The sequence below is a fragment of the Monosiga brevicollis genome, genomic scaffold (assembly GCF_000002865.3).
Source record: "Monosiga brevicollis MX1 MONBRscaffold_27 genomic scaffold, whole genome shotgun sequence".
NCBI classification, from domain to species: domain Eukaryota; class Choanoflagellata; order Craspedida; family Salpingoecidae; genus Monosiga; species Monosiga brevicollis.
The window spans coordinates 270,225-296,171 of NW_001865064.1; the positions used below are offsets into that span (position 1 = coordinate 270,225).

The 25,947-nt window shown below is 54.3% G+C and overlaps 9 protein-coding genes across 9 annotated transcripts in view; 6 read left to right on the forward strand and 3 right to left on the reverse strand.

Moving 5' to 3' along the window:
- Positions 1–1,394: 1,394 nt before the first annotated feature.
- Positions 1,395–3,851, forward strand: MONBRDRAFT_38536 (uncharacterized protein). The gene is made up of 3 exons (XM_001748973.1): positions 1,395–1,460; positions 1,569–2,445; positions 2,580–3,851. Exons 2-3 carry the CDS (start codon positions 1,686–1,688, stop codon positions 3,548–3,550), a joined length of 1,731 nt encoding a protein of 576 aa, XP_001749025.1. The 5' UTR covers positions 1,395–1,460; positions 1,569–1,685; the 3' UTR covers positions 3,551–3,851.
- A 651-nt stretch (positions 3,852–4,502) lies between these two features.
- MONBRDRAFT_38537 (uncharacterized protein) lies at positions 4,503–6,161 on the reverse strand (the record flags this gene model as incomplete). The annotated part of the gene is made up of 1 exon (XM_001749035.1): positions 4,503–6,161. One exon carries the CDS (start codon positions 6,159–6,161, stop codon positions 4,503–4,505), a length of 1,659 nt encoding a protein of 552 aa, XP_001749087.1.
- A 1,397-nt stretch (positions 6,162–7,558) lies between these two features.
- MONBRDRAFT_33933 (uncharacterized protein) lies at positions 7,559–9,415 on the forward strand (the record flags this gene model as incomplete). Its single annotated transcript, XM_001748974.1, has 7 exons — positions 7,559–7,738; positions 7,828–7,909; positions 8,007–8,245; positions 8,362–8,581; positions 8,695–8,840; positions 8,935–9,082; positions 9,129–9,415. 7 exons carry the CDS (start codon positions 7,559–7,561, stop codon positions 9,413–9,415), a joined length of 1,302 nt encoding a protein of 433 aa, XP_001749026.1.
- Positions 9,416–9,477: 62 nt separating this feature from the next.
- On the reverse strand, positions 9,478–10,788 carry MONBRDRAFT_33934 (uncharacterized protein). The gene is made up of 4 exons (XM_001749036.1): positions 10,597–10,788; positions 10,319–10,471; positions 10,050–10,229; positions 9,478–9,906 (listed from the first exon to the last, which is right to left on the reverse strand). The coding sequence occupies exons 1-4, from the start codon at positions 10,634–10,636 to the stop codon at positions 9,749–9,751; spliced, it is 531 nt and encodes a 176-aa protein (XP_001749088.1). The 5' UTR covers positions 10,637–10,788; the 3' UTR covers positions 9,478–9,748.
- A 1,215-nt stretch (positions 10,789–12,003) lies between these two features.
- MONBRDRAFT_28581 (uncharacterized protein) lies at positions 12,004–14,109 on the forward strand (the record flags this gene model as incomplete). Its single annotated transcript, XM_001748975.1, has 6 exons — positions 12,004–12,051; positions 12,189–12,442; positions 12,520–12,699; positions 12,797–13,148; positions 13,265–13,712; positions 13,808–14,109. 6 exons carry the CDS (start codon positions 12,004–12,006, stop codon positions 14,107–14,109), a joined length of 1,584 nt encoding a protein of 527 aa, XP_001749027.1.
- Positions 14,110–15,546: 1,437 nt separating this feature from the next.
- MONBRDRAFT_28582 (uncharacterized protein) lies at positions 15,547–18,330 on the forward strand (the record flags this gene model as incomplete). Its single annotated transcript, XM_001748976.1, has 12 exons — positions 15,547–15,564; positions 15,709–15,764; positions 15,873–15,945; positions 16,051–16,169; positions 16,284–16,461; positions 16,559–16,670; positions 16,767–16,988; positions 17,073–17,171; positions 17,341–17,467; positions 17,564–17,633; positions 17,880–17,988; positions 18,113–18,330. 12 exons carry the CDS (start codon positions 15,547–15,549, stop codon positions 18,328–18,330), a joined length of 1,401 nt encoding a protein of 466 aa, XP_001749028.1.
- A 775-nt stretch (positions 18,331–19,105) lies between these two features.
- On the reverse strand, positions 19,106–22,275 carry MONBRDRAFT_33936 (uncharacterized protein; the record flags this gene model as incomplete). The annotated part of the gene is made up of 7 exons (XM_001749037.1): positions 19,106–19,297; positions 19,405–19,689; positions 19,829–19,931; positions 20,004–20,118; positions 20,202–21,394; positions 21,539–22,037; positions 22,185–22,275. The coding sequence occupies 7 exons, from the start codon at positions 22,273–22,275 to the stop codon at positions 19,106–19,108; spliced, it is 2,478 nt and encodes an 825-aa protein (XP_001749089.1).
- A 664-nt stretch (positions 22,276–22,939) lies between these two features.
- Positions 22,940–23,248, forward strand: MONBRDRAFT_28584 (uncharacterized protein; the record flags this gene model as incomplete). The annotated part of the gene is made up of 1 exon (XM_001748977.1): positions 22,940–23,248. One exon carries the CDS (start codon positions 22,940–22,942, stop codon positions 23,246–23,248), a length of 309 nt encoding a protein of 102 aa, XP_001749029.1.
- A 1,855-nt stretch (positions 23,249–25,103) lies between these two features.
- MONBRDRAFT_33937 (uncharacterized protein) overlaps positions 25,104–25,947 on the forward strand; it is a gene marked incomplete at its 5' end in the record, with an annotated part of 2,828 nt that continues 1,984 nt past the window's right edge. The window contains 3 exons of the mRNA XM_001748978.1: positions 25,104–25,364; positions 25,480–25,636; positions 25,755–25,858. Of these exons, the coding sequence (XP_001749030.1) occupies positions 25,104–25,364; positions 25,480–25,636; positions 25,755–25,858 (522 nt within the window). The remainder of the gene's footprint in view (positions 25,365–25,479; positions 25,637–25,754; positions 25,859–25,947) is intronic.

A 25,947-nucleotide genomic window follows, 5' to 3' on the forward strand; every position in this document is an offset into this window, starting at 1 on the left:
CTCCACGAGCTCAAGGCAGCTGGCTGCCAGCAGATTGTGCTGCTGCCCAAGAACCCGCAGTACAGTAGCACGACAACGGGCTCCATCTACGATGCCGTGTTTGCAGAGCTACAGCGGGAGCGCAACGTGCCCACGCTGCGCGTGGTGCGCCCTTACTTTGAGCACTCACAATACATTGAGAGCTTGGCCCGAGTCACACGCACCTTCTTGGACCGACACGAGCCAGTGGACAAGGTCATCATGTCGTTTCATAGCATCCCAGAACGGTACTACTTGTCAGGCGATCCTTACCCGTATCACTGCGAGGCCACGGCGGCGGCACTGGCTGCCGCATTGCAGTTGAAGCCCGAGCAGTGGGTTTTGACCTACCAGTCGGTGTTTGGAAAGGATCCATGGCTGCGTCCGGCCACCGATGCCACGGTGGCCTGGCTTGCGCAGACCGGCGTCCAACGCGTTGCCGTCGTGTGCCCCGGCTTTTTGACCGATTGCCTGGAATCAGTGGATGAAAATGGCACGGAGAACCGGAACATCTTCCTCGAGCACGGGGGGCAGGACCTCTTGCTCGTGCCCTGCCTCAACGACGAGCAGGTGAGGCTTGTTTTTGCCTTTGCCACCATTACCAGGCCCGGGCCTCATTCATCCTCGCTTGCATTCTGTGTGCCGTTGTGCTTTTGGGCCGATCCCTCTTCGTCACGACGTAGGGCTGGTGTGCTGGAGCCGCACAGCTCGTACGGGAGGAGGCCGCTGGCTGGCTCTGAACTGAGTGGGTGCCGCAACTTGACGCGAACGCAGTGACAGTAACACGCTCAGCTCCCAAAAACGTCTGACAAACCCACGATGCAACATCGAGGTAACCATGCAACCTTACATCAATACCAAAGTCTAATTGAAGTCACACTTTATCAACTTCAAAGTGTAACTTTAGTCACACTAAGACCATCATTCGTCTTGCAGCAAGCATGACGCGTGGTGAGCCTGAAATGTCAGATAAAATTACGACGACCACGATGCTGACAAAGCCCCCTTTTGGTTGACGTGAAGCACACAGTAGCGTTCTTTCTCTGAGTATGTGGGTGACGTTGTGATGTTCTCTGAAAATTCGTTGGCATCCCTCTCTCCCTCTGAATAGACGTTTGCAGCTTGGAGTTCATACTATTCCCCGCTACGAGTTTCTCCGACGCGACCTATATCTCTGTCAACGAGTTGTTGTTGGTCCACCTCTCTGTTTTCATTCAAAACTTCACCCCTCTCTCTGTTTCTCTCTCGGGCTTGAATGACCACACACACACGCACGCTCTCTCCATTTTTCTCTCTCTCTTGAGGTTGACGACGGCGGCGACACCTCCTCCTCCTCCTCCTCCTCCTCCTCCTCCTTCTCTCCCCTTCCGCCCCCTCCTCTTCCTCCTCCCCTCCCCCTCCCTCTTCCTTCTTCTTCTTCTTCTACTTCTTCTACTTCTCTGGAACGTTGCGCGTCAGCTTTTGCACTTGGAGCGGAGTAGACGGATGATGCGCGTGCCCCAGGCGCGTTGGCTGCTGCCGATATTCACTGCTGTTCTGTGGTGTTCCAGGCTCTGCAGGCATTGTTGCCCGTTGCTTTGGGGGTCATTGAGGGTCATTTGCTCGAGCTCTATCCTCGCGTTTTCTCCCTGAGCTTCTTATCCGTACGCTTCCATCTATTGCGAGCCATGTTGGGAGTGCGTCGCCTCGCCGCCGCAAGGTCCATTGCTGCGCGTGCGGTGCTTGCGGCAGGTCCATCCACACAGACAGCTTCTTCGTTGCTCCAGACTGTGGCGACGCCACGGCAAAAAAGTACAAGCGTGGTCAATGCAACTTCTGCGCGCACTTCGCCACGATGGGCGCCCGCGCGCGGGTTGACATTTGAAGACCACCACTACGATGGCATGCCCGTCACCCCTTCCACGGTGGCCGAGGGGCTGCAGCTTGAAAATGCCGAGCGCTGTCCGTTCTTGTCCGAGGTCAAGCATACCATTGAACAAGATCTGATCCAAGACCAGAGTGCCAACGTCGCAAGTGCTGACCCCGAAGTCGCCACCAACGGCATGCGTTCCATCATTGCCGGGTGTCTTCAAAACGTTCTGAATCGCCTCAAGGCCGAGGAACGCTATCGCGAATTTCGCTATCTCAAACGCTCCGTAGGCAGCCACCCCGAAGTATTGTGGCAAATGCCCAGCGCACAAGGCCAAGGAGACTCGGTCGTCAAGACTGTCGTCAACTGGTGCTCCAACGACTACCTCAACATGGGTCACCACCCAGCTGTGCTCCAGGCCATGCAAAACACGCTGGCGGAACAGGGTGCCGGTGCCGGTGGGACTCGTAACATCTCCGGCTCCAATGTTTTGCATGTCGAGCTCGAAGCCGAGCTGGCGAATCTGTCCGGCACCGAGAATGCTCTCCTCTTTCAGTCCTGCTACACTGCCAACTTGGGTTCGTGCCATGGCCTCTTCACCCCCCTCCCTGCAGTGCACACCATTTTTCTGAAGCATTTCTGGTTCTCTAACCTTCATTTTTTTCCTTTGAATTTCGTTTGAATTCCGTTGCCACTTCTTGGTGGGACACAGGCGTCTTTGAAGGCTTGCACGCATCACTCGGTGACAAGACGATGATTTTTTCCGATCAAGAGAACCACGCTTCTCTGGTACAGGGCATCCGCAACACCCGACTGCCCAAGCGCATCTTTCGTCACAACGACGTTGGTCACCTTGAAGAACTGCTGCGCGCCGCCCCTGATGACCATCACAAGGTTGTCGTTTTCGAGACAGTGTACTCCATGTCGGGCACCCGGGCTCCGCTTGCCGACCTGATGGCGCTCTGCAAGGAGCATGGTGCCATGACCGTCGTCGACGAGGTGCATGCTGTCGGCCTGTACGGCCCTCACGGTGCTGGCGTACTCGAGGAGGAAGGCTTCTTGGGACAGGCTGACATTGTCACTGGCACGCTGGGCAAGGCGTTTGGTACCACTGGCGGCTACGTGGCTGCCAACCACGACATTATTGACGTCATTCGCTCCACAGCCCCCTCCTTCATTTTTACCACCTCCATGTCTCCTGTCATGGCAGCTGGTGCGCTGGCTTCGGTGCAGACTGTCCGCAGTGATTCACGCGATCGACGCCAGATGCTGGCCACAGCCAACTGGCTGAAAAGTCGGATGCTCGAGGAGGGCATCCCACTCATGTCAGCTGAAACCCACATCATGCCTGTCCTGGTCGGCGATGGCAACACTTGCAAGGCCATGGCAGACCATCTCCTTGAACAGGGCATTTATGTCCAGCCCATCAACTTTCCTTCCGTTCCCAAGGGTGAAGAGCTCTTGCGCTTCACCGCCTCCCCTCGCCACACTGACGCGCATTGCAACCAGCTTTTGTCAGTGCTCAAGGACCTTTGCGCCAAACATGGTCTCCTTCGCGCGCCGCGCAACGCCGCGGCCACGCCGCAGCCCACCAGCGACGGTGCACACGCCTGCATCTGCGTGCGTCGTCAGGGCGACTGTACCACCGATTCATGCCCGGCTCTTATGCGAGCAACAGCATGAGTTGTACCCGCACTACACTTAGGACAGGACACGGTTCACCGGCGGCTTGATGCTGGCGCGTGCTTTTTTTTTTCCCGTGACCTTGGCATACCGTTGTGGTCAAGCCAGTTCCAGCTGCTGGTCTCTGCTTGGATGCATTGTTTTTGACTCTGCCTGGCAGTCTTTAATCTGAACCGCTTCTTACTTACCATGTCATCTGTATCTTTCTCCATGAGAAGTATGATTTGGTTTGTTCTCCTTTTTTTTTTCTGGTCGAGTCTGTGACTCTGGTTCTGCTGTCATTAATCGATTTTCCCTGCGTATCAGGCCAAGTGTACTCACACGAATCATCTCTTTCACAGCGCTGCAATACTATCCCGTCATCATGTGTCGCCTGTTATGCGCTTGCAAATCAGAATGCGTGATTCAATGAAGATCGCACTCAACCCCCCTTTACCGTTTGTTGTGAAAAAGTTAATGTGTCATAGCCGCGCGCGTGCCGCATACCAGCAACGCCTTGGGTCTGGACTGCGTGCGGTCGCAACGTGCATCTGACGGTGCATCTGACGGTGCATGTGATCGGACATGGTCGACCAGAGAGATCGCCCGAGCCGAGCGACCCACCATGTCATTGTATAAAATACAAGTCAAAGCGTCAACTCTGGAAGGACGCTCTCGTGAAAGGAGGAAAAGTGAGAACACTTCCCCCCCCCAAAAAAAAGGGAGAAAAAAAAGAAAAAAAGAAAAACAAATACACAAACGAAAACAAAAAAACTCGAATCAAGCAAGTAAAGCACATCAACACCATCGAAACACTCGGGATACATTACAAGACACTCTGGGGATATGGAAGTGACAGGTTGAATGGCACCTCACATGCGAGATTGCAATCCCAAAGAAAAACAAACAAACAAACGAAAGTCGGGAGCAACTGTGAAGGGTACCCAGCGGTAGCAAACCAGAGGGCGAGAATCTAGCAGGCCCAGGCGGGATTGTTGTCAAAATAGTCGATGAAGACTGAGGTCGAGTTGTAGTTGGGCACAATGCCCCAAGTCGGGTTGAGGTTGGCCTTGAATAGAGTGGCGTTGATACCGGGCCAGTCAAAGGAGAGGGTCATGACATGATAGTCTGTTTGCTTATCCAAGGGCCAGGGGTACACGAGTTCGGCAGAGACGTCAATGGCTTCGTTGAGCACTTGGCCCGAGTAGGCCTGGAGCGTATAGTGATAATTATCAGCAAAGGGGGAGAGGGTGGCGAGGTCGTTGACGGTGATGTTGCCTTGAAAAAGGTCGTAGCGAAGGGTGCCGGCGCTGTGGATCAGGAAGGGTTTGGCGGTGCTAATGTTTGGGACGTGCTGCATGACGGTGTTGGGGGCTACTTGATCGATGTAGAGGGCGGCCAGGGAGTTGTTTTGAGAGACATCGGCGAGATAAGAGTAGGTTGCGTTGCTGCAGCCGACGACGCGGCTGAGACCCAGCTGCGCGTAGACTTTGGTGATTTGTTCGCGAAGCGCGGTGCCGTTTTTCGTGTCAAAGGTCTTGGTGTCCTTGAGGCCGGCCATGCGAGCAAAGGTGGTGCGATTCGGCGTGATGGTGTAGTTGACAAAATTGAGAACGAGGTCAGTGGCCTTGGGGATGTCAAAGCTGACATAGCCGATGGTGTCCATGTACTTGCCCGCTTCGAGGCTGATGGCAAAGTCATCGAGTTGTTGGAAGCGACGAAGGTGGGAGTGACCGGTGAGGAAGATGATGGGCAGGCGATCGGTGGCAGAGATGTTGCGGATGGCGTCGCGGAGGACGGTGACGAGGGGGTCGACGTAGTGCATGTGAGCGAGAACGATGATGGCGGCCAGGTCGTCGGCCATGCTGCCCTTGATGGCATTGATGAACCAAGAGGACTTGACGACGTTTTGGACGAGCTCAACGGTAACAGCGGGGGCCGTGCCCTGCATGTTGTACAGGAAGCCAAAGATGAGGAGGTGGCCGGTGGCGTCGGGCTTGCCCACGTCAGCGAGTTGGACACGTTTGTAAGGGTGACCCAGGGTCTGATTGGGGCCGAGCATGATGTTGGCGGTGAGGTAGGCGCCGTTCCAGGACTTGATAAAGCCCGAGTCGACGAGGTCGGCGATGCTGGCGTTGTCGTATAGCTCGTGGTTGCCGCAGTTGATGGCGTCAAAGGGCATGTGGCGCACGATGGGGAGGATGTGGGTGGTGCTGGGCTTGATGTACCCGCTCAGGCCAGTGCCGTCGTTGAGGTCACCATTGTTGAGGAAGAGGTAGGCTTGCTGCTTGGTGTCCCGCACATAATCGCGCAGGTGCTCGTGAAGGCTGAGGAGATCGCTGTAGTCGGCCGTAATGTCGGGGGTGTGCTGATGCCCGTTGACCCAGCTGTGGGTATCGGTGATGAGCAGCAGATTGACATCGTGGACGGGCAGTCGACCCGAGTCGTCCTTGTTGCTGTTGTGCTTGTACTGACTCGAGCGGAGGGTAAACACGACCACAATCGAGCAAATGCCGGCAAAGAGCAACCCCAAGCCCAGCACCGTCCACACGCGACGACGACGAGCCCCGTCCTGCGACGGCTGCCCAGAGAGCAAGCCCACCGACTCGTTGTTATTGACCGAGGAGGCCATCTTGCTCCGACCTTGACGAGACAAGCTGGTGAATGCTGGAGAGGAGAGAGAGGAGAGGAAAGAGAGAGGAGAGGAAGCTAGCAGGTCAATGCCCGGGGAAAGCAAAGCAACGTGAGCTGAGCTTGAAGAGTTGGCGGTACGCACGCAGTGTCTTGACGCCCACGGCAGCGGCGGCGACGACGACGACGACGCGCACGCAGAGCGAGAGAGAGAGAGAGAGAGAGAGAGAGAGAGAGAGAGAGAGAGAGAGAGAGAGAGAGAGAGAGAGAGAGAGAGAGAGAGAGAGAGAGAGAGAGAGAGAGAGAGAGAGAGAGAGAGAGTCGACGGCGCCAGAGGCGTGGCCGATCTAGAGATGATGGGAGATGCGGGGGACGATTCAGAGATGGCTTACCACGTCGTGTGTGACTCCGATGTAACTGTAAGGGTCAGTAGAGGTTGGCTTGGGATGATGCGAGATATCAGAGAAAGAAGAGGGGTTTACACACACCTAAACAAAGGGCATCAAATGCCGTCAAACGGTCACATGGCGCCCGTCACACATGTATGCAGTTTTCACCACTACTATACCTTTGCTACTCCACACACATCTGTTGAAGGATCAGGAGGGAGACTGGAGGAGACTGGGAGACTCAGAAGCACAATATCGTCTGACAATTTCAACAAGCGTCGTACAGCTTTGGAGCATGACTGCGGTCTCTGAAGGTGGACGCCTTTCTGATAACATCTCTGCTTTTGCCATTAGTTTTACACTGTGTGTCATCGACCTTGAAGCACACACCTCTGTCTCTTGAACTCATTTCTCGTTTACTCTCTGCGACCATGGCGAGCCGACGACTGCTTCTGACGAGCGCGCCGCCGTCGCTGCTGCTGCTGCTGCTGGTGCTCGGCGCCTCGGGGCTGCATCATCACTCGCTGCGCCACTATCAGTCTCCCCGCCATCAAGCGGGCAGTCTTGTGAATAACTGTACTTTGCTCTGGTTTACCCAGGTGAGTGGACACACGAATTGGATGTGGTGCGCACGATTTTTGGCTTCAAGAGCTCACGGCCTTGCTTGCTCGCTCAGTACACGGATCACTTCAACTGGGGCCCGGCAGACAGCAGCCCCCACCCGACAACCTTTCAGCAGCGTGTTTTCATCAACGACGATCACTTTGGTGGTGTGTGTGTGTGTGCTGGCCCAACCCTCTTAGCCTCTCTGCTGCCCGCCTCCCCTCGAGCATCCTGGCTGCTTTCCATCTCACCGGCGTCGTTGCTGCTTAGGCAATGGCTCGCCCATCTTCTTCTATGCCGGCAATGAGGCCAATGTCGAGCTGTACGCCCTTTCACCATTCAAAAAAATCCAATACACCCAAAAGCTGTCACATCCTCCGCACCACTCCTGGCCTTCTCTCATTCCATGCCCGTCTTGCTCCTCGTCCATAGCTACGTGGATCATACGGGTCTGATGTGGGAAAACGCAGCCGACTTCAAGGCGCTGATCGTCTTTGCCGAGCACCGTTTTTTTGGCCAAAGCCAAGTCACGCCCGGCGCCGATGGACCAAGCACCAGCGAGTATCCCCTCTTTTCGGTCGAGCAGGTGTGGCCGCTTGCCAGACCACCCATCACATCACACCTGGCAGAACGCCTGCCATTCATGCTTGCACCCGGGTGTTTTGCCACTCTTAGGCCATGGCCGACTACAACCACTTTTTGTTTGAGTTTAAGCAGAATCGCTCCATCGAGGATAGCCCCGTCATCGTCTTTGGCGGTCCGTTCCATTGCACTCCTCAGCTGCGCGCGCGCTGGCATGGATCTGCCTCACCATCAGTGCGGGCCCACACTGGCCTTGCCTTTTGCTCCACTAGGAAGTTACGGCGGCATGCTGGCCGCTTGGCTACGCATCAAGTACCCGGAAACCTTTCTGGGTGCCGTTGCCGCGTCGGCTCCCATCAGTGGCTTTGCCGGTCAACAACCAGAGTGGGACTCCAACACGTACTGGCAGGTCGTCACCCGCGATGCTACTCCAGCTGCTGGCGCCCCCGCCGCTTGTGCCGACAACGTGCGCAACAGTTTTGTCACTCTTTTCAAAACTGGTGCCTCCGAGGTGTGTCCGAGAGCCATCAGCAGCAGTCTGCCCTTCTCTTGTTCAAGGGATTATATATTTTGCCTTCCAAGCGTCCAACCTCACCCTGGGTATGCGCGTGTCGGCTTCCCCTGTAGTCTGGTCGCGCACATCTGAGTGACCTCTTCCGTCTCTGCAAGCCCTTGGGCTCGACGAGCGATGTCCAGGCGTTGGCCATGTGGATCGCCTATGCTTGGGATACCATGGCCATGGGTGACTTTCCCTACCCGAGCAACTACCTCACTAGCAACGGCCCCATGCTGCCAGCTTACCCCGTAACCGCTGCCTGCCAGCACCTTGCCACTGCCAACCTCACAGGTCAGCCACCTGAAGTCTGCCCCGCCTGCCTGGGCACGCTTTGAATAGCGTCCCCCAAGCCCCTCCCGAGCTGACTTGGTTTTTGACTCACGCTCGCGTTCTTGAAACTTTAGGCGATGCCCTGCTGCAAGGCGTGTTGGCGGCTGCCTCGGTCTTTACCAATGCAACGGCCAATCTGCAGTGCAATGATGTGCCCTTTGATGATGTGGAGCAGGACGGCATTTGGGACTGGCTCTTTTGCACCGAGACCATGCATCAGGTCCGGCCGGACAGCTCTGTACACGGCCGTCGCGTTGTTCACTCAGCTTTGTACCTCTCAACCTAGATGGTCTTTTCATTTTCCCGTTCATTAGGAGACCTACTTCTCGCTCGATGGTCAGCGGGACATGTTTTGGTCACAGCCCTGGAACACCACTTTCATCAATGATCACTGCTTCAAGAAGTATGGCGTGACCCCCCGCTACACCAAGGTGGCCGAGCGATATGGCAACCCCGAGGCAAGTTTATGTCACCGATGTTCATTTTGCGTGGGGTGCATCGTGTACAGTTGAGGTTGGCGCTCACAGAAGCACGACCCTTTCATTGCAGGCGGCGTTGGCGGCGGCTGGCAACGTGGTGTTGAGCAACGGGTTGTTGGACCCGTGGTCTTCGGCGGGCATCAAGCGCAACATCTCAAACACTGTAACAGCCATCATCTTGGAGCATGGGGCGCACCATCTTGACCTCATGTTCTCAACGCCGCAGGATCCGGTTGATGTGAGCTTTGCACGCTGGTTTGAAATGCAGCGCGTTCGAGAGTGGCTCGCCGCCGATGCTGCCACGCGCAGCCTTTGAACATGATGCCTTCATCACCCCGAATCAAATAAAGCGTCACTCGACATGTGAAAACACTAAATGATTCACACAACTGTCAATTATGGCTGGTATTGGGTGACTCTGGTCCTGTTGGGATTACCAGACCAGGAAGAGTGGAGCAAAGCCGAAAAACGAAAACCGAAGTGGGAAAGCAACGCGGCAAAAGTTGAGGCAAAGCCAAGTGGCGAACATTGGGTGGCAAGATCAAGAAGAGCCAGTGCAGAGCCGTCTCGAGGCATGGAACTATGCGACGCAAAATTCTTTAGTTGCTTTCGAATGGGAATGGAGTGGGGGAGAGTGACTCGTGAAGGCTCAGTAGACGGGGCAGCGAACATCTTGACTGGCGCAGTCAAAGTTGTCGTTGTAGCGGTCTTGAGCGCAATTCCAAAGGGCCTGTCGGCGCTCTGCTTTAATTACCTCTGCATTGTACTCGTATACAAATGTGTCAATGCCTTGCGCCTCGGCCATACCTTTGAGGGACGGACGCGAAAGGGCAATTGGAAAGAAGTGGGAATGAATCAAGACAAGAAACAAGCAAAGCAAAAAAAAAAAAGGATAGAGTGTGGTGTGGTGGATGTGCTGGCGGGGCAAGCCAGCAAACTGGTGTACGTACTGGCAGTCATGTTGTTGGAGCAAATGAGGCAGGTAGTGGGGCAGAGGGCAGCCACGACGGCCTCTTCACAAGCGAGGGCGGCCCGTGCGCGGTTGCAGCTCATGATGCCATCATTGGCATTGACTTGAGAGGCCCAATACGAGTTGAGCAGGGCATCCTGATCGGTGCATGGCCATACCCCTGTCGAGGCGACCCCGGCGCGTGAGCGCAACGTCGGGTGAGCGATACTTCTTTGTGTCCCAGCTCGGAGAATGAGGTGCGCACGGTACCTGAGCTGCAGGCATCGGCGCAGAGAACTTCAATGAACATGTCATTGCAGCCAGAGCTGGCTGGCTGCGCGGCACAGCTCGTGGAGTTGTCGCCGAGATAGGCTTGGACAGCAGAGTCGTGATCCTCGGCCACGCCACATGCAAGCAAGAGCGCTGTGTAGCAGCCATGGTTCAAGCGCAGACACGGATGTTAAAGTGAGCAAACGTGCGCCGTCCATTTTGGAACTAAGCTCGAGCAGAAACCCTAATCCCCAAGGTCGCTGATCTTCTCGACGTACCCGCACACGCCACCACCCGCACAGCCGTGATACGCGCCATCTTGTTTCGGTCTCGGTTCGTCAATAGACAAGACAAGCGCCGGCCAAGTAAAGCAGCCCTGCCACAATATGTCGAGGGTCTTGAACACCCTCGCCCCTTTCAATCCAAGTCTGCTCCGGTACGCGCGACCTGCTCCTGTACGCGCGACCGACGGATCGAAGAGATCAATCAAATGTGTGTGTGTGTGTGTGTGTGAAAGGGAGAGAGAAAGAGAGAGAGAAGAGAGAGAGAGAGACAGAGAGAGAGAGAGACAGAGAGACAGAGAGAAAGAGAGACAGAGAGACAGATAGAGACAGAGAGACAGAGAGACAGAGAGACGGAGAGACAGAGAGACAGAGAGACGGAGAGACGGAGAGACGGAGAGACGGAGAGACAAGAGAGAATGAATTGGTTTGGTCGGTTTCAGAGACAAGAGAAGAGGGAGAACGAGACGGACAGAGACGGAGAGGCGGGAGAAGAAAGAGAGAGAGACGGGCAAACAGAGACAAAATCAGAGACAGAGAGAGACAGAGAGTAACAGAGACAGGAGACAGAACAGAGAAGAGGGAGGAAAGAGCCAGAGGGGAGAGTGAGGGAGATTGAGAGCGTGTGTGTGAGAGAGTACAGGCAGTTGGAGAGACAACGGGACAAGCAGACAATGAGAAGAGACGGCAGCAGGGGCGGGGACGAGCAGCCATTGATCAAGACGCACACCCCGTGCTCAACTATGGGCGTGATACCGAACCTCAAGTTCACGGTTGATTATGGTACTGCGGTGCACCTACTCGTTGTAACCTTTCATCAACTGCTTATGCTTTGACTGCCCGTCGCTTCCAACCTTGAGACGCCGCCATTCATGGCCGTCGTCTCCGTGATCTTTGGACGCCGACCCGCAGGGGCTGCCATAGGTGCAACGGCCACTGGCTTCAGTGTTGTTACTTATGTATACAACAATCCAATACAATGGGATGTAGCTTTGTTTCACACATTCTCAGTCAAGGTCGGTGTCTCTGATTCCCGCTCTGATTCTCTCTGACTCTCTGACTCTCTTATTGTTCTGCTTGATGCTCGTCGCTCTTTGCTCTCAACCAATTCATCTCTCTGTCTCTTCGTGTCTGTCTCTTCATCTCTCTGTCTCTTCATCACTCTCTGATGCCTATGATCAAATTTGTATCAGTTTATACCTGTAAATACGGCTAAACTTTCACATTCTTTTGCAGACCATCAAAGGTCAGCTTGTTTAAAAAAGGAAGCTGTTGTTTAGATTATACTCTTCTTTTTGCGCCGCGCGCTCTCTCTCTCTCTCTCTGCGCGCGCGCCGCGCGCGTCTGCTCCGTCTCCTCCGTCGTCAGCCGTCTGCTTCGTCTCTCCTTGGAGAAACAGACTCAATGGCGGTGCGTGCGCGCTTTTCTCCCTCCCTCTCCCTCCCTCTCTCTGTGGGTGTGGCGTGAAGAGATCGCTGGTGGTGTTGTGATTAGTGGGGAAGGATCAGTTGTCGATCCATCCCACTAGTGAGTGTTCTGGCCGAGGCCTCATTTCGGCGCTGCTGCACCTTGATCGCACCAAATCTCAGGCCGCACCGCCGTGGCCGTATGAAAAGTTGTTTCCAGAGCTAGCCAACTCCCCTGACAGTCGAGTTTCGGTGCTGGCTCGCCACATTTGTCACTTTGCGCGTCTCAGCAAGAGCGTGCACCTGGGCTTGTGGGCCAGCTCAACCGTTTCGCGCAAAACGACGCGTTATGCACCAATCGATCTGGGCCCCCAAGATTCGCGACTGCTGGGACTGGATGAAAATGTCCGACAAGAGCTACTCGATTTTCAGCCCTCGTATGCACTTGACCCGTTCGCGTTCCCCTCGGCCTCCGCATTGCACCTCCTGACCGCCGCACCACACCGTTCATTAGGTCCCCGCTGGAAAAGCGCCTGTTTCTACACCTCAGCCGCCTGTATGCTAAAAAGCCTTCGCTCGGGATGAAGCGTGTTGGGCTGCTGGAACAAAGCGCGGAAGCTGAATCGGGCGACAATCGACATCAAGCTCGACGGCACTTGCAAGTATCCGGCTTTCTCACTCGTTTGGGCATGAGGTGCGCGCCATGTCCATGCAATCCCCTCCTATGCGTCGACGCTGGATCGCTGTTCCATTTTCACTGCGCTCCATGCTCACCCCTAAACCTGTTGCAGTTGCTTGCCATTTCTGTCCATCCTGCGCCAAGCACACACCGAAGCCCATGAGGCGCACCGGTTACCCGAAGCTTTTGAACCAGTCCCACCCGCGGGCCAGGACGATGAGGCGATTGTCAGCGAACTGGTGTACTACGCGCATAGCTATGTCATGAGTTTATATCTTGCCGTGCAGCAATTCGCATCAGACTCTAGCCGTGCACAGCTGAGTCACCTGGTGCGCCCGGATCAGCAAGCCAAGGTTTTACGCGTAGTGACCAAGCTGTTATGCACGCTCCTTGACCGATGGGAGGCTGAAAAGGATGGCCACGCCACCCCGAGCTCAGATCACCTTCCTAGCATCTGGCGACTGGTATGCCACATCCCCGTCACAGAGCAGCCCAGCCCCGCTGTTTATTCAGCTCTGGCTATGCATTTCCAGCTCCAGCTCACACCTTCTTTTGATGGACCCCGCACCACACACCGTAGCTATCTAGGGATGATGTCAATGCTTTTGAATGTCTGATACGGGAGCGTCGGGCGGTACAGCATGACGTCTCTGTACGTGTCTGGAACAAGGAACTGGCCAATGAAGCCGTGGGTCTGAAAATGCATCTTCGGCCAGACATTGTGACTTACTTTCGGCAACTCTACAACGGTCAAGCGGTCCCCCCATCCACCACAACTGCCATGTCGATGGCGCCCGTATCAGCGCTCGCACCCGCAGCAGTTGTTGCAGCTCAACCCCTGGGGCGTACGGAAGCCGCAGGCACGGATACGACGGCGGCGACAGAGCCGACCCAGATGCAGTTGCGCAAGCGTGGGAGTACCAGCAGCCCCCTCGATCAAAGGGCAGCCTCTGCTGCATCAAGTGCGGCGGAGGAGGCAGCGAGCACGCAGCGGTATCGTCCTCTGAGCGCCAAGCGACCGGCAACAAGTGAGTCGTTTCATTCCGTCGTTCTTGTGGCCGTATGCTTGCCGCCACGGCGCGCCGATTTCTGACGGCACCTCTTGGTTTGCTTGTGTCGAAAGGTGTGGCACAAGAGCGTGGGGCGGAGCAGGGTATGGGAGACCCTCTTGGTGCTGGTGGACATGAGCGTGACGACTTGCTTCGCCATTTTATGGAGTTTTGCACCAAGCAGGCAGAGTTGCAGCGTCAACACGAGCGCGAGCGGGACGAGCGGACTGAACGAGCCCGTCAGCTTGAATTTGAGCGTATGAGAGCTGAGCGCAAGGAGGAACGCGAATTTCAGTTGAGGCTCGTACGCGAGATGTTCATGCTCAGTCAGCAGCAGGCCAACAACCCGGCAGCCACACCCAACATGCCACCTTAGGCGTGTGTGTGGCTGGCGCAGGGTTTGTCATCGTCTTGAGGCTCATGCGTGCTTCATCGCAAAGCGATCCCTCCAGTGACGCATCCTTCTTCTTCTTTATGGCTGGGTATACATGATCGAGGCGTCTATTCAGGCCTGATGGTTTGTGATTCAAACATGATTCAAGTTGGGGTTGATTCCGGGTTTTACTCGAACCCAATCTCGATCTCGGCACGCTACCTCGGCACGCTACCTCGCCACGAGGCCTGGTCTTTAAACGTGTTTACGTGCTTGTGCGTGGACGTGACAGTCGCTTTCATCGTCGCATTTTCTGGATGAGCTTGCAGACAAGAGTTGCGAGCTCTGTTTATTCTTTTGACACTGAGTGTCCACTGATTGCATGATAACACTACACCACATTACAATAAGCATACATGTAATTGCTATTCGATTGATGGTGGGGCTCGGTCCACGGTTGGCCGTGCTTACGATGTGGACAACCGGGGCTTCCATGCCGTCATACAGACACAGCTGGCTCTGGCTGGCATTGGTTGCAGCAAGGCTGTCCGCCGCCGGAACACGTGTCTGTGGGGTGAAACAGAGACAGAGACACAAACAGTATAGAAAAAGAGGGATCGATTGAACGAAGGACACCTAACGTTGTAAAACAAAGCCAAAACTAGAGATTATCGATGATCAAAGTAGCCAAACAGAGATTGGAGCTGAGCAGAGCCAGGACAAAATGTGTGTGAGAGATCGTATTGTCATCATCTCGTGTTGTGTCATCACTCTCTAGCTGTCTTGTGCCCTCTGTTATCTCATTTTGCCGTATTCCATCTCTGAATGCACTTGACTTTACAATGTTCTCTCTGCAAGATTCTTCGAAACTTCTCCTTGTCTCTTAATTACCTTCATTTTAACATTATCTGAAGAATGTTTCAGAAAGCTTCTCTAATTTGCTAGCTATTTATCTCTTCCCTCTCTTTCATCTCAGGAATCATCTCGCCTCTCTCTTTTAGCTGCTCTACAACTCTCTCCCTCTCTGTTCCAATTTTTTATTTCACAACACGACGCTGTGCTCTCTCTCTCTCTCTCTCTCTCTCTCGTCTCGCGCGCTGATTGCGGGCACAGGGTGATCGAGTCAAAGCGTTGTGTGTGAGTGTGAGTGTGTGTGCGTGTGTGCGTGCGTGCGTGTGTGTGCTCACGGCAAAGGGGAACCTCATGCTCTCGCGAATGAGGAGCAGCTGTTTGGCTCGGGCAATCGCGCTGCCTCGACAAGTTTTTGGCCGCGTGGCACGTGACACAGGGCGGCGAGCCATTCAAGTCCAGCAACGCGCCGTGTCTTATTCCAGCCCGACAGTGTCGTCGACGGTTGCCGCGACACCTGTTTGGAGCGTGGCAAGGACGTCTCGGGGCTTGACCGCTGTACCGTGCGATTGCCGTCGCTTTATCGGCACCATGTCCCGGAGCTACCAGGTCAGTCTGTCAACCTCCTGAGACTCCCTCGTGCACCCTAACTTTCAACCAATTGACTCTACTCCACCATCTCGCATAAGTGTGTGTGTGTGTGTGTGCGCGCGCGTGGCTGTGCTAATTTAATGAACTTGATAAACTTGGTAGGAAGCCGTTGAGGCTCTCAATACATTTCACAATGCAGCCGAGCTCGAGAAGCAACGGTGCGCCATTATTTGCCTTGCTTTTCTGCCATGCTGCCTGTAATCTTTTTTTGACACTGTCGCGCCGTGCTTTGGTCTACATGCCTTTCCGTTTGACCACGCCAGTAGCAAATCGGGAGGACGTGACTTGACCCGCTCCCTCCCCGAGACGCGCGACTATATGCGCCGCCTCAACATTACGGTGCGATCAACGCTCACGCCCCATCCACCGCACGCACCACACTCAAATAGCCAACTCTTGCACTCATCACAAACTCACGGGCTCCATCTGTGCCCGTCAAGGCAGAATGAGGATTTGGCACGCATGCGCATCATTCATGTGGCTGGCAGCAAGGGCAAGGGCAGCACAGCCGCCATGTGTGACGCCCTGCTTCGTCAACAAGGCTTCTCCACCGGTCTCTTTACGTGCGTTTCCTTTGCAACGTTGGCGCAAAACTGTTTTGCTCCATCGCTACCGACTCCAGGAAGCACACTTGCGCTGACATGAGAAAACTTGTTCCCCCCCCCCCCCCCCATCAGGTCCCCGCACCTGATTGAGGTTCGAGAGCGCATCCGCGTCAACGGCGCCCCGTTATCACGCGCCGAGTTTGCCAGCACCTTTTGGGAACTCTATGATGCCCTCGATGCAACGCCCCCTGCTGACGACATCCTCAACTTTCCCACCTACTTTCGTGCCACCTTCCTGATGGCACTGCTGGTACGGTGATGCTGGTGCCCAAATCTCGCATACAACCCCGTTGCAACTCCCAACCCCCACACGACTTTGGCGCTGATGACTTCTTTGGCGGCACCAGGCATTCAAGCGTCTCAAACTAGATGCCATCATTCTTGAAGTCGGGATTGGAGGTCTTTACGACGCCACCAATGTTGTTCTCGAACCGTGGGTCTGTGGCATCACTCGATTGGGTACGAACGCTCGTACATCAATCTCAGCACATCTCCTGGGACATATTCTGCCGCTGTCACCTCTCAGGCTTTGCTCTGTTACGTCACACCTCACAGGTCTTGAACACACCTCAATCCTCGGCAACACACTGACCGAGATTGCCCATCAAAAGGCCGGCATTATGAAGGAAAATGTCCCGTGTTTCTCCCAGCCGCAAGAGCCCACGGCTTGGCGTGCCCTTGAAGAGGCTGCCACTCAGCACCGTCCAAAGTTTCTCCTACAAACGGATCCTCTGCCCCCTGTTGCCATGCACGGCCATATCCCTCCTTTAAATCTGGGTACGTTGCGTCTGTGGCACATTCCTCGTTACGCGGGCGTTGAAAGCCTGGTCCATCTGACTTCTGTAACGAAACTCTTTGCAGGCATTGCCGGTGCCCACCAGTTTTTCAATGCTGGTCTAGCCGTTCAGCTCGTCCGCTATTGGACCCGCCGTTATCGTGGCACAGCCCCGGACCGTTCAGGTCAGCATCGCTGCTTGCACAGCTCTTGATCTTGCTTTTTGCCGTCCGGCGCATTGTGGCTGTCGTGTTCATCTGCTGGCCATGTCAGATTATACGTCCCCCGTACAGGTTGACTTGGCAGACCTGCACCGTGACGAACGCGCCGCCTTGGAAGATTGCCGATGGCCAGGTCGAACCCAGGTCTTACGGCGTGGTCGAACTGTTTACTACATCGATGGTGCACACACCGTGGACAGCTGTCAGGCTGCTGCTTCGTGGGTCCGCTCCAAGCTGCCCCACCCCTCATCGACGCAAGGGTAAGTCCTCGACGGCGGATGTAGCACACACACACGTTTTGCACTTCAATGCCCTCACAGCCATTGTATCTTTGCTTGTATCTCTGCACTTCCCAGTGGGCCCTGCCGAGTCAGCATGATTTTCAACTGTACCGGAGATCGCCTGCCCGCGGATCTGCTGCAACCGGTAGGCAGTGCCTTCAGCCATTGACCTCGCTGGGCCCTTGTCATAGCTAAAACGTATCGTGTCTGACACTGGCGGCTTACATTCTGTCTAAAGTTTGTGGATCAGCTTGATTTTGATCAAGTTGTCTTCTGCCCTAACATCGGCAGCATTGACCACCTTCACAAAGATCAGGTCAGTTGACACGATTTGCAGCGCTTGTTGCAAGGGCGGCATGGTCATCAATTGCTCATTGCGTTGCATGTCCAGATCAACCATACAATTTCATTGGCCTCCCAGCGACGTCACCCCGAAATCTGCCGCACGGCTTTTCTTGGTCTTGAGTATCTCAAGCTCAGCCGCAAACTGCAAGCACGAGGTACTCGGCCATTTTCTTCCTTGCTTGCTGTTTCTGGGATGGTCGGGCTTGAGTCCTTTGAACCCACGGCCATGTTCAGCGTTTGAATTTCATGATGTATACCTGTGTGTGTTTTGGTGCTCAGATACCACTCAGGTTGAGCTGGAGAGCCAGGTTTTTGTCGTCGATAGCATCGAGTGTGCCATCGCCCAGCTTGAGCACGCGGCTATTCCCGCGAAGCAAGATGAAGGCCTTGATAGTCGTGATGAGCTTTTGGATGGCCCGGAGCAGCACGTCATTGTGACTGGCAGTCTTCACTTGGTGGGCGGTTTCTTGGCTCAAATTGGAATGGAGGTCCAGTAACCAAGGAACAAGCTCTTAGAGGAAGCCTAAGCAAGGCTTGTAGCAGCATAGGAGCAGGGGGGTTTTTTTTGGTCTTTTGGTTTTTGTTAATTTGGTTTCAGGTGGTTCAGTTGTTGTCATGCATGGTTGTCCGCCATATTGTTTATCTCTTATTATTTGATTCTCAACTCCAGTCGATTGGCTGCAAGAGTCACATGACTGTTTGCATCAGACATGTCCAAGAAGACTCGTCTGGGATGGCGTAAGCAAGAAGACCACAGAGAAAAAGAAATGGAGTTGCATCATAAGTGGAACAACAGCACAAAAGGTCAACCGACTTGGTGACAGGATAAACAAAAAAAAAAGGGGGAGACAAAAATGACAGCGACGCAGCACTTGCACAGCGCGCGCGCGTGCAACACGAGGACATCATACGGGTTAGATCATACACTACATCACAAGGAGATCGATCAAATACAACAAAAGGTTCTGTTTCAGTCTTCAGGCAAAGCACGAGACTATGAAACGAATTACAACAATGCAAAACAAAACAGAATCAAATCAAGCTGGGACCAGCCCAACACGTTATTTGTCCATGGGGATCTGTAGACCGCCCACCATAACGGTTTCCCGCACCGGAGCAGGCTCGTCCTCGAGAGGAACGGAAAAACCACCAAATTTGGCCGTTTGGCCCGTGCTAAGAGTGGGCAGGCAAGAACGGGCCCGAGTGAGCATGCACGGTCGTGGCCAGTTTCTTTTACAATCATTCGGCATGATGCAACCACGGCCATTTCACTTACGTGGGCTTTTTGGGTGGCCGGGCCGGGGTCACATCGTAGATTGTGCCACCTTGACGGCTCGACCGGGCAGGATTTGCCAGCATCGGGTTTCTCGTCATTGTACTGTCACCGGGTGCAGACTTGTTCAGCTTCATCTCAAACTCATTCTTCTTGTGAGCTTCCAGCTGTTTGCTGTCACGGCGGCGCATCTGGCACAAGGGGTGGGCACGTCGAGAGCAACAATGAGGGGCAACGATCAACAAGCTGGTCAAAACGCACATGCCTCCCAGCAAAGGCAAAGGCACTCATTACTGACCAGAAGGAGCACAACCACGAGGGCTGCCAGGCCAAGCAGAACGACAATGCCGACGGCAATGCCGGCAGCCTGGCCAGTGGAAAGATCTGAGCTGCTGGCCGCCACTTGGCCTTCACACCGGAAGATGCCTCGCCAGTTACCGTCAGCGCCGCAGGTGATAACGTCGTCATTGCCCACTGCCGCAACGGTGCCAGTTCGGCAAACAGGGCGGCAACGAGAACCATAGGTAGTGCTGCACCCAGTGATACTGATGCTCTTGGCTCCCTCCTCGTCGTAGACGCCAACCTGGGAAGGATCAGGCGGCACATATGCGCCACAGTCCACAGCTGTGTGCATGACAGAGTAAAATAGGGCAAGGCGAAAAAAAAAAAACGATGTGAGTTCGGCATGGGCATGACCAAAGCGTTGGTGATCAAGAACAGACGTTGGCAGTTGACGGTGCCTTCCCAGCGGCTGTTGTTGCTGCAGGTATATTGCACATCTGTGCCGACATAGCTACAATAATGCGTGTTTTGGAGATGAATAAGCTAAAAAACGTAAACGAATGGCAAGGTTGAAGCTAGCCCGCAAGCGCACATAATCAAGACTGGCCAACACACCCTTCAAGACAATACACGTCGCAGGTGTCACCGTAGGTGCCGTTGAGGCAGTTGTCACTCGCAGCGAAAGAGTCCCGCGTGAGAACGGACACATCAAGGGCCGAGCAGTTTTTCACTGGGGATCGAATTCATAAGAGAGGTGAGGAGGGATGGAAACTCAGCCGGACGCAACAGGTAAAGACGGTGAGAGACACGTACAGGTGCAAGCCTGGGTGCGATCGCCAGTCCAGGCACCGAGAGCACTGCAGGAAAAGTGAACGGGTGCGCCAGCATAACCGGTTTGACAGTAGGAGATGCAGGTATCACCGTAGCTGCTGCTCGAGCAAGTGTTTTGACGCCTGAGTTCGGAGACACCATCAATGGTGGTGGGACAAGTAATGCGCGAGCACGTGGGAAGGGTGGTGGCTGAGAGAGAGGTCCAGGTGCCAGAGGAAGAGCAGCGATACTCGATGGGATCACCCTCATAGCCCAAGGCGCAGCCAAGATAGCAATTGTCCCCGCCAAAGGAAGAATCGCCCGCACACTGTGAGGTTGCATCGACGGCGCTTTCGGGGATGGTACGACCGCACTGCTGACCATAGCAGGAGATGGAGCCACGCCAGACGCCATCGGCACTGCAGGTGTAGTTGGCTGATTGGCCGACGTAGCCAGTGCGGCAGGTCACTTCGCACTGGTCGCCGTAGAGATTGTCAACGCAAATGACATTGCGAACTTTGTTGGTGTCGAGGGAGGCAATGTTGGAGCCACAAGAAACACGGCTGCAGCGGAGCGAGACTTCGGGGGTCCAAACACCGGCGGTACCACAGGTATAAACTTCACCGCCACCCTCAAAGCCAGCGCGGCAGGTGGCCGTGGCACGACCACCACCATAGAGGGTTGAACCCGTAAAGACAACGTCTGAATTGGGTGCTTGATTGGGGATGGTGGTGCCACAATCACGGGGTTTGCACACAATTTCGCCCTCCCAAGTGCTGCCCGTCCCGCAGGTGAAGGGCACAGAGTTGGCAGGGATACCATAGTAGCCCGGGAGGCATGTTGCGATGCAAGAGGCACCTTCAAAGTAAGGATCAGCGCTGCAATCGGCGGTGGCATTGACGTGCGAGATGTTGGTAATAGTATCACCACAGTTGACAGGCGAGCAATAAGCAACGTTGGTTTGAACGTTGTTGTCACCACCAAACCCAGGTCGGCAGGTGCAGACAGGCGTGCTGCCGCTCATGGAGCATTCAGATGGGTTGCCACCCATGCGAAGTGTAAACTGCACGTCGGGAAAGACGTTCTCGGGAATGTTGCTGATGTTGTTAACAGCAAGGCCTAGTTCGGTGAGGGAGGTGCAGGCCGCAAAGAGGCCATCGGGTAGGGCGGTAAGGAGGTTCAGGCTCAGAGTAAGTCTACAGGAATTGTCCATTCAGCAAAACGGAGAGGGCGCCGCATCAGTCAAGGGTCAAAAAAAAGATAAAAAAAATTAGCACGTGTGTTTGTAATGTTCAGGGAAAACATGGCATGAACAAGGGGCGCGCGCGTGCTAAACGAACGTTTCAAGGTTGGTGAGGGCTGCAAAGGCATCGGGATGAATGTAGGTGATGGCATTGTCGGAGAGATCGAGTTCGCGAAGGGCGGTAAGGTCGGCAAAGACGGTGGCACCAATGGAGGTAATGTCATTTTGATTGAGCTTGAGGACGTTGAGAGCCGAGAGGCGTTGAAAAACGGCGCCTTCCAAGCGTGTCAGCTGATTCTGGCTCAGGTCGAGCGCAGTGAGGCGGCTGTAGGAGGGCGTGAAGGTTTGGTTGGCAATAAAGTCGAGTTGATTGCCGTGGAGGTCAAGACTTTGCAGGGCATATAAAAAGGGGGATCCCCCGGCGACGTTGGTAACGACGAGATCGCTGCGGGCTAATTCAGTCAGGGCGTTGTTGGCGAGGGAGAGATGGGTAACTTGATAGGCGAGACTAGGAAAGGTGTCCCAAATGACATAGTCACAGTTGACAAACGTCTCGTCGCAATGGCAGACCTGAGAAGTACCGCTTGCTGTACAAGCTACCGAGGAATAAGCACAAAGTAGAAGCATGGGACGGTGAGGTGGAGATGTCATGGCACGTAGCAGCATGAGTCGTGGCTCACGGGAGGGGGCGTGCCACTCCGGACGAGGGTTGAAGCCACAGCACAGCGATACAACGTACGTACCAACGCGTGCAACGGCAGACACCACGGAGCTGGTCCAGGTAATGCTCAGTAGCATGCCCGCCAGCAGCACGGCCTGGCTGCTCGACCGCATGATCCCGCTTAAACCGCGCGACGCGCCAGCGCCCGCCGCCACAACGACCAACGAACAAACGGGCCGTCAAAACCACGTTGGTTGAGCAGGGAACGGTGAGGTGAAGCGGAAAATTCAAGAGCGTCGAGTTGAACAAGAGCGTGGGCAAATGCAGCCACCCAATTCCGGGCGTCCATGCACGAGTAAATGCGATTTACATGCGTGCCACCGGCGCCGCCGTCGCCGTCAGAGAGAGAGAGAGAGAGAGAGAGAGAGTGAGTGAATCGACGCGGAGATGTAAAGAAGAGAGTGTTAAGCACAAGTGGAGCTGGCTGAGAGACAGAGCTAAACAGTATCAATATTTTCAGAGATACAAAGGCTTTCTATGTGGCTACCTTACCAAATTTCAAGGGAAAAATAGAGATTATTCGTCGTTTGTTAGATTTTGTAGAGAGACAAGGTGAAGTGGATCCCAACAGCAGAGATGTGCGAGACATCACTGGGCGCCTGCCAGCTTTAAGCTCTTGAAAAGGCCACCTGCAATATCTAGTATATTTTATTCATGTGATAAGCTTTGCCACATTATGTGATATTCATTATCTTACAATAGTGAGTATATAAGTGATTTGTAAGAAAAGAATGACAGTCTTGGGCGTACACAACAGCTGTTATCAGTGAATAACGAATGCAACAGCTGTTGTGCGTCTGTTCATTTTTGATGTTTCCCCTGCACCGCGTGGTCTCTCTCTCTCTCTCTCTCTCTCTCTCTTCTCTCTCTCTCTCTCTCTCTCTCTCTCTCTCTCTCTCTCTCTCTCTCTCTCTCTCTCTCTCTCTCTCTCTCTCTCTCTCTCTCTCTCTCTCTCTCTCTCCCTCTCTCTCTCTCTCTCTCTCTCTCCCTCTCTCTCTCTCTCTCTCTCTCTCTCTCTCTCTCTCTCTCTCTCTCTCTCTCTCTCTCTCTCTCTCTCTCTCTCTCTCTCTCTCTCTCTCTCTCTGACCATTTCCTAGCTTGACGAGTGCAAGCCATGTGAGACGTCACTGGCAGCGGGTGCCTACCCCTTCCCAGTCCTCCTCAGCTTGAGGACTGGGAAGCGGTTTGCACCTGGACTTGAAACCTTTCTTCTTTATCGATCAACACGGCACCGCTTCCAATGGGAAGAGTGAAAGCAATCCGTGTGGCTTGCCAACATGACGAGGTATGTGGCCGTTCCTTTTGCCTGTTTTTTGATTTCAAGTGATGGCCCTCTCGGCTCCCGCGCCCCTGGCGTGGGCCGTTGTCCGCTCGAGGCTCTGCACAGCTGCGATAGAGCCAATGAGCATCAAAACGACCCTATATGGAGTTGAGCAGGGCCTCACTTGTTGTCGAGACAAAACCTTTCCTGTTTGGAACCGAGTTCCAGCCGGCGTGGGTTTCTTCTCGCTCGTGGCTTTCTCACAAATACCCTTGACACCTCCTTTTAGTGACCTGCACACATCTCTACTCTGAACCTCGCCACGTTGGGCACCAAGTGACCGACGTGCCCAATGACATGTCGCTTCTGAAACACACGTTTGGTAAGCTGCGTCACTCAATCTTTCTTATTCGTTTTTTGCCACGCCTGGCAGTGGGGTTTTGGGCACGTCCATGATGGATCAATCAGAACCACTATCCCCAGTCACGATCTTGTGTCGTGACGTTGACGAGCAAGCCTTTTCTGAGACTTGCCCACAGCCCCACTCTTGCCACATGTGCCTTTGATCGACGCAGCCTTGTTGCTCCTCAGCCCCTCACACTGCTGTATTTTCTTTTGCCTGCTGCTCTTGTAGGTGCGTTCTGTCAACTTGACATCATGGGCAAGCTTTGACAAAACGCCATCTGGCATTCACGTGGCCAAGAGCGATTATTAGCCTGATTCATTTCTTATTTTTTGCGGGTTTATTTTTTTCGGGTCAGCCTGGTCGTGTTGTACAAATTGACATCAACTGGTTGCCTCCTCTGATCCGGGCCTCAAGACAGGCAATCATGCACTGCAACCCGACCTGTGGTCTCCTTGGCCAGGCATCAAGAAATTGAGCCCCCGCCTGCTGATGCCGAGGGTTTGATGTCTGTCTACTCTTGCCATGGCTGTCTCCTGCGCTAGACAAGCCAGGTGTTGTGACCATGCAGCTGACCGACCCACCATCAAGGGGTACATGTTAAACAGGATGAGAGGAAAGGGTCTAGAGACACGGCGATTCTTGCCCGGGTCTGTGCTGGTCTACGTCTTGGCATATCCAGGATTCGCGCCCGTCCATTAAAAAATATGATAATATTCTTCGCCATCTGGGCGGAGGGGTTTGATTATTTACATGTTAGACCATATTATGCAGTGCGCTCGTGTGTGCTTCCGTCCATCACATACGCCAAGAGCACAGGAGACACGCCATCAGCATATTATGTTTTGTCGAGCACAGCAGTCAAGGTGAATGCACAGCTGCACTTGCGCACACCGTTGGCCTTGGGCGCCCACCCTCTCGTGGTCTGCTTGAGCAACGATGACGTTCACCCGTGTCGGAGCTGGTCACGTGCGAGGAAACAATGTTTGGCACGAGCAGTAAACAGTGGGCCCAGAAAAAACCCGTTTCGAGCCGTTTGGCGGTGCGCGCCGAAAACCGAGACGTTGTTCTATTTTTAGATGATGGTGGTGTTTGGCGGCGTGATGCCATTCTTCTTTGAGGGTGCGGGTTGTGCATTTTTTTTCTTACTTTTTGGCTTCTTCTTCTTCTTCTTCTCTTGCTTGACCGTTTTTTTTTTTTCTTTCTGCTTCTCTTTGCTGATCACTTGGCTACCTCCCCGCCTCGCGTCTGGTGTCTTGAACGCAAGACCCGCAAGCATGGCTCTCGATTCGGCCTTTGCTGATTTGGCGGAGCGCCTCAAAGGAATAAATCTGGATTCCGAAACGACCGCGTTGGTGCTGACTAGCTTTCTCAAGGAGCGACAAGCACAAGCAGAGCGGGAGGAGCGACAAGCAGCAGAGCGGGAGAAGCGACAAGCAGAGCGGGAGGAGCGACAAGCACAAGCAGAGCGGGAGCGACGAGCAGAGCGGGAGCGACGAGCAGAGCGGGAGCGGGAGCGGGAGGAGCGAAACGCAGTGGTTGGTTGATCAGGTTTTCCCGCCGCCCCTCGTGTCCACAAACGGCTGTCTAACAACGCAAATGTCTGGAACGAAGGACTCACAGCGTACCCTCACTTTGTTTATGGCTTGTCAGCTCGAGTGCCTCGTGCAAGATTTTGCGCCTCCTCAAGGCTATGACCTCGTGAATCATCTAGCAAGCATGTCGGTCGACAAAGTTTCCTTTTTGTACACTCTCTGCAAGAAAAACCGTCTTACTTGCGACCAGCTTGAAATCTATCTGCACATTCCTGGTAAAGCATCGCTCGCTGGCTTGGCGCTCGACAGGCGACGGCTGTTTCCCGCCTGCCCTGTGCGCATGGACGTGCTCAAGCTTACTTGTGGTGCCTTGGGACCGTCAATAATTCTTAGAACACAAGTGGACCCCGAAGGGAGCCTCGTTGCCCTCGAACGTGGAGGCCAAAGTGCCCACGATGTCACCCTCACAAACCCCGAAAATTAGCGACATCAACCACGTCAAAAAAAATTTTCATTTTGGCATTGTGCAACTACCTCCGAGCTGTCATTACCTGGCTCTTGAGATTGTCCAGCGAGCTCAAGAGCT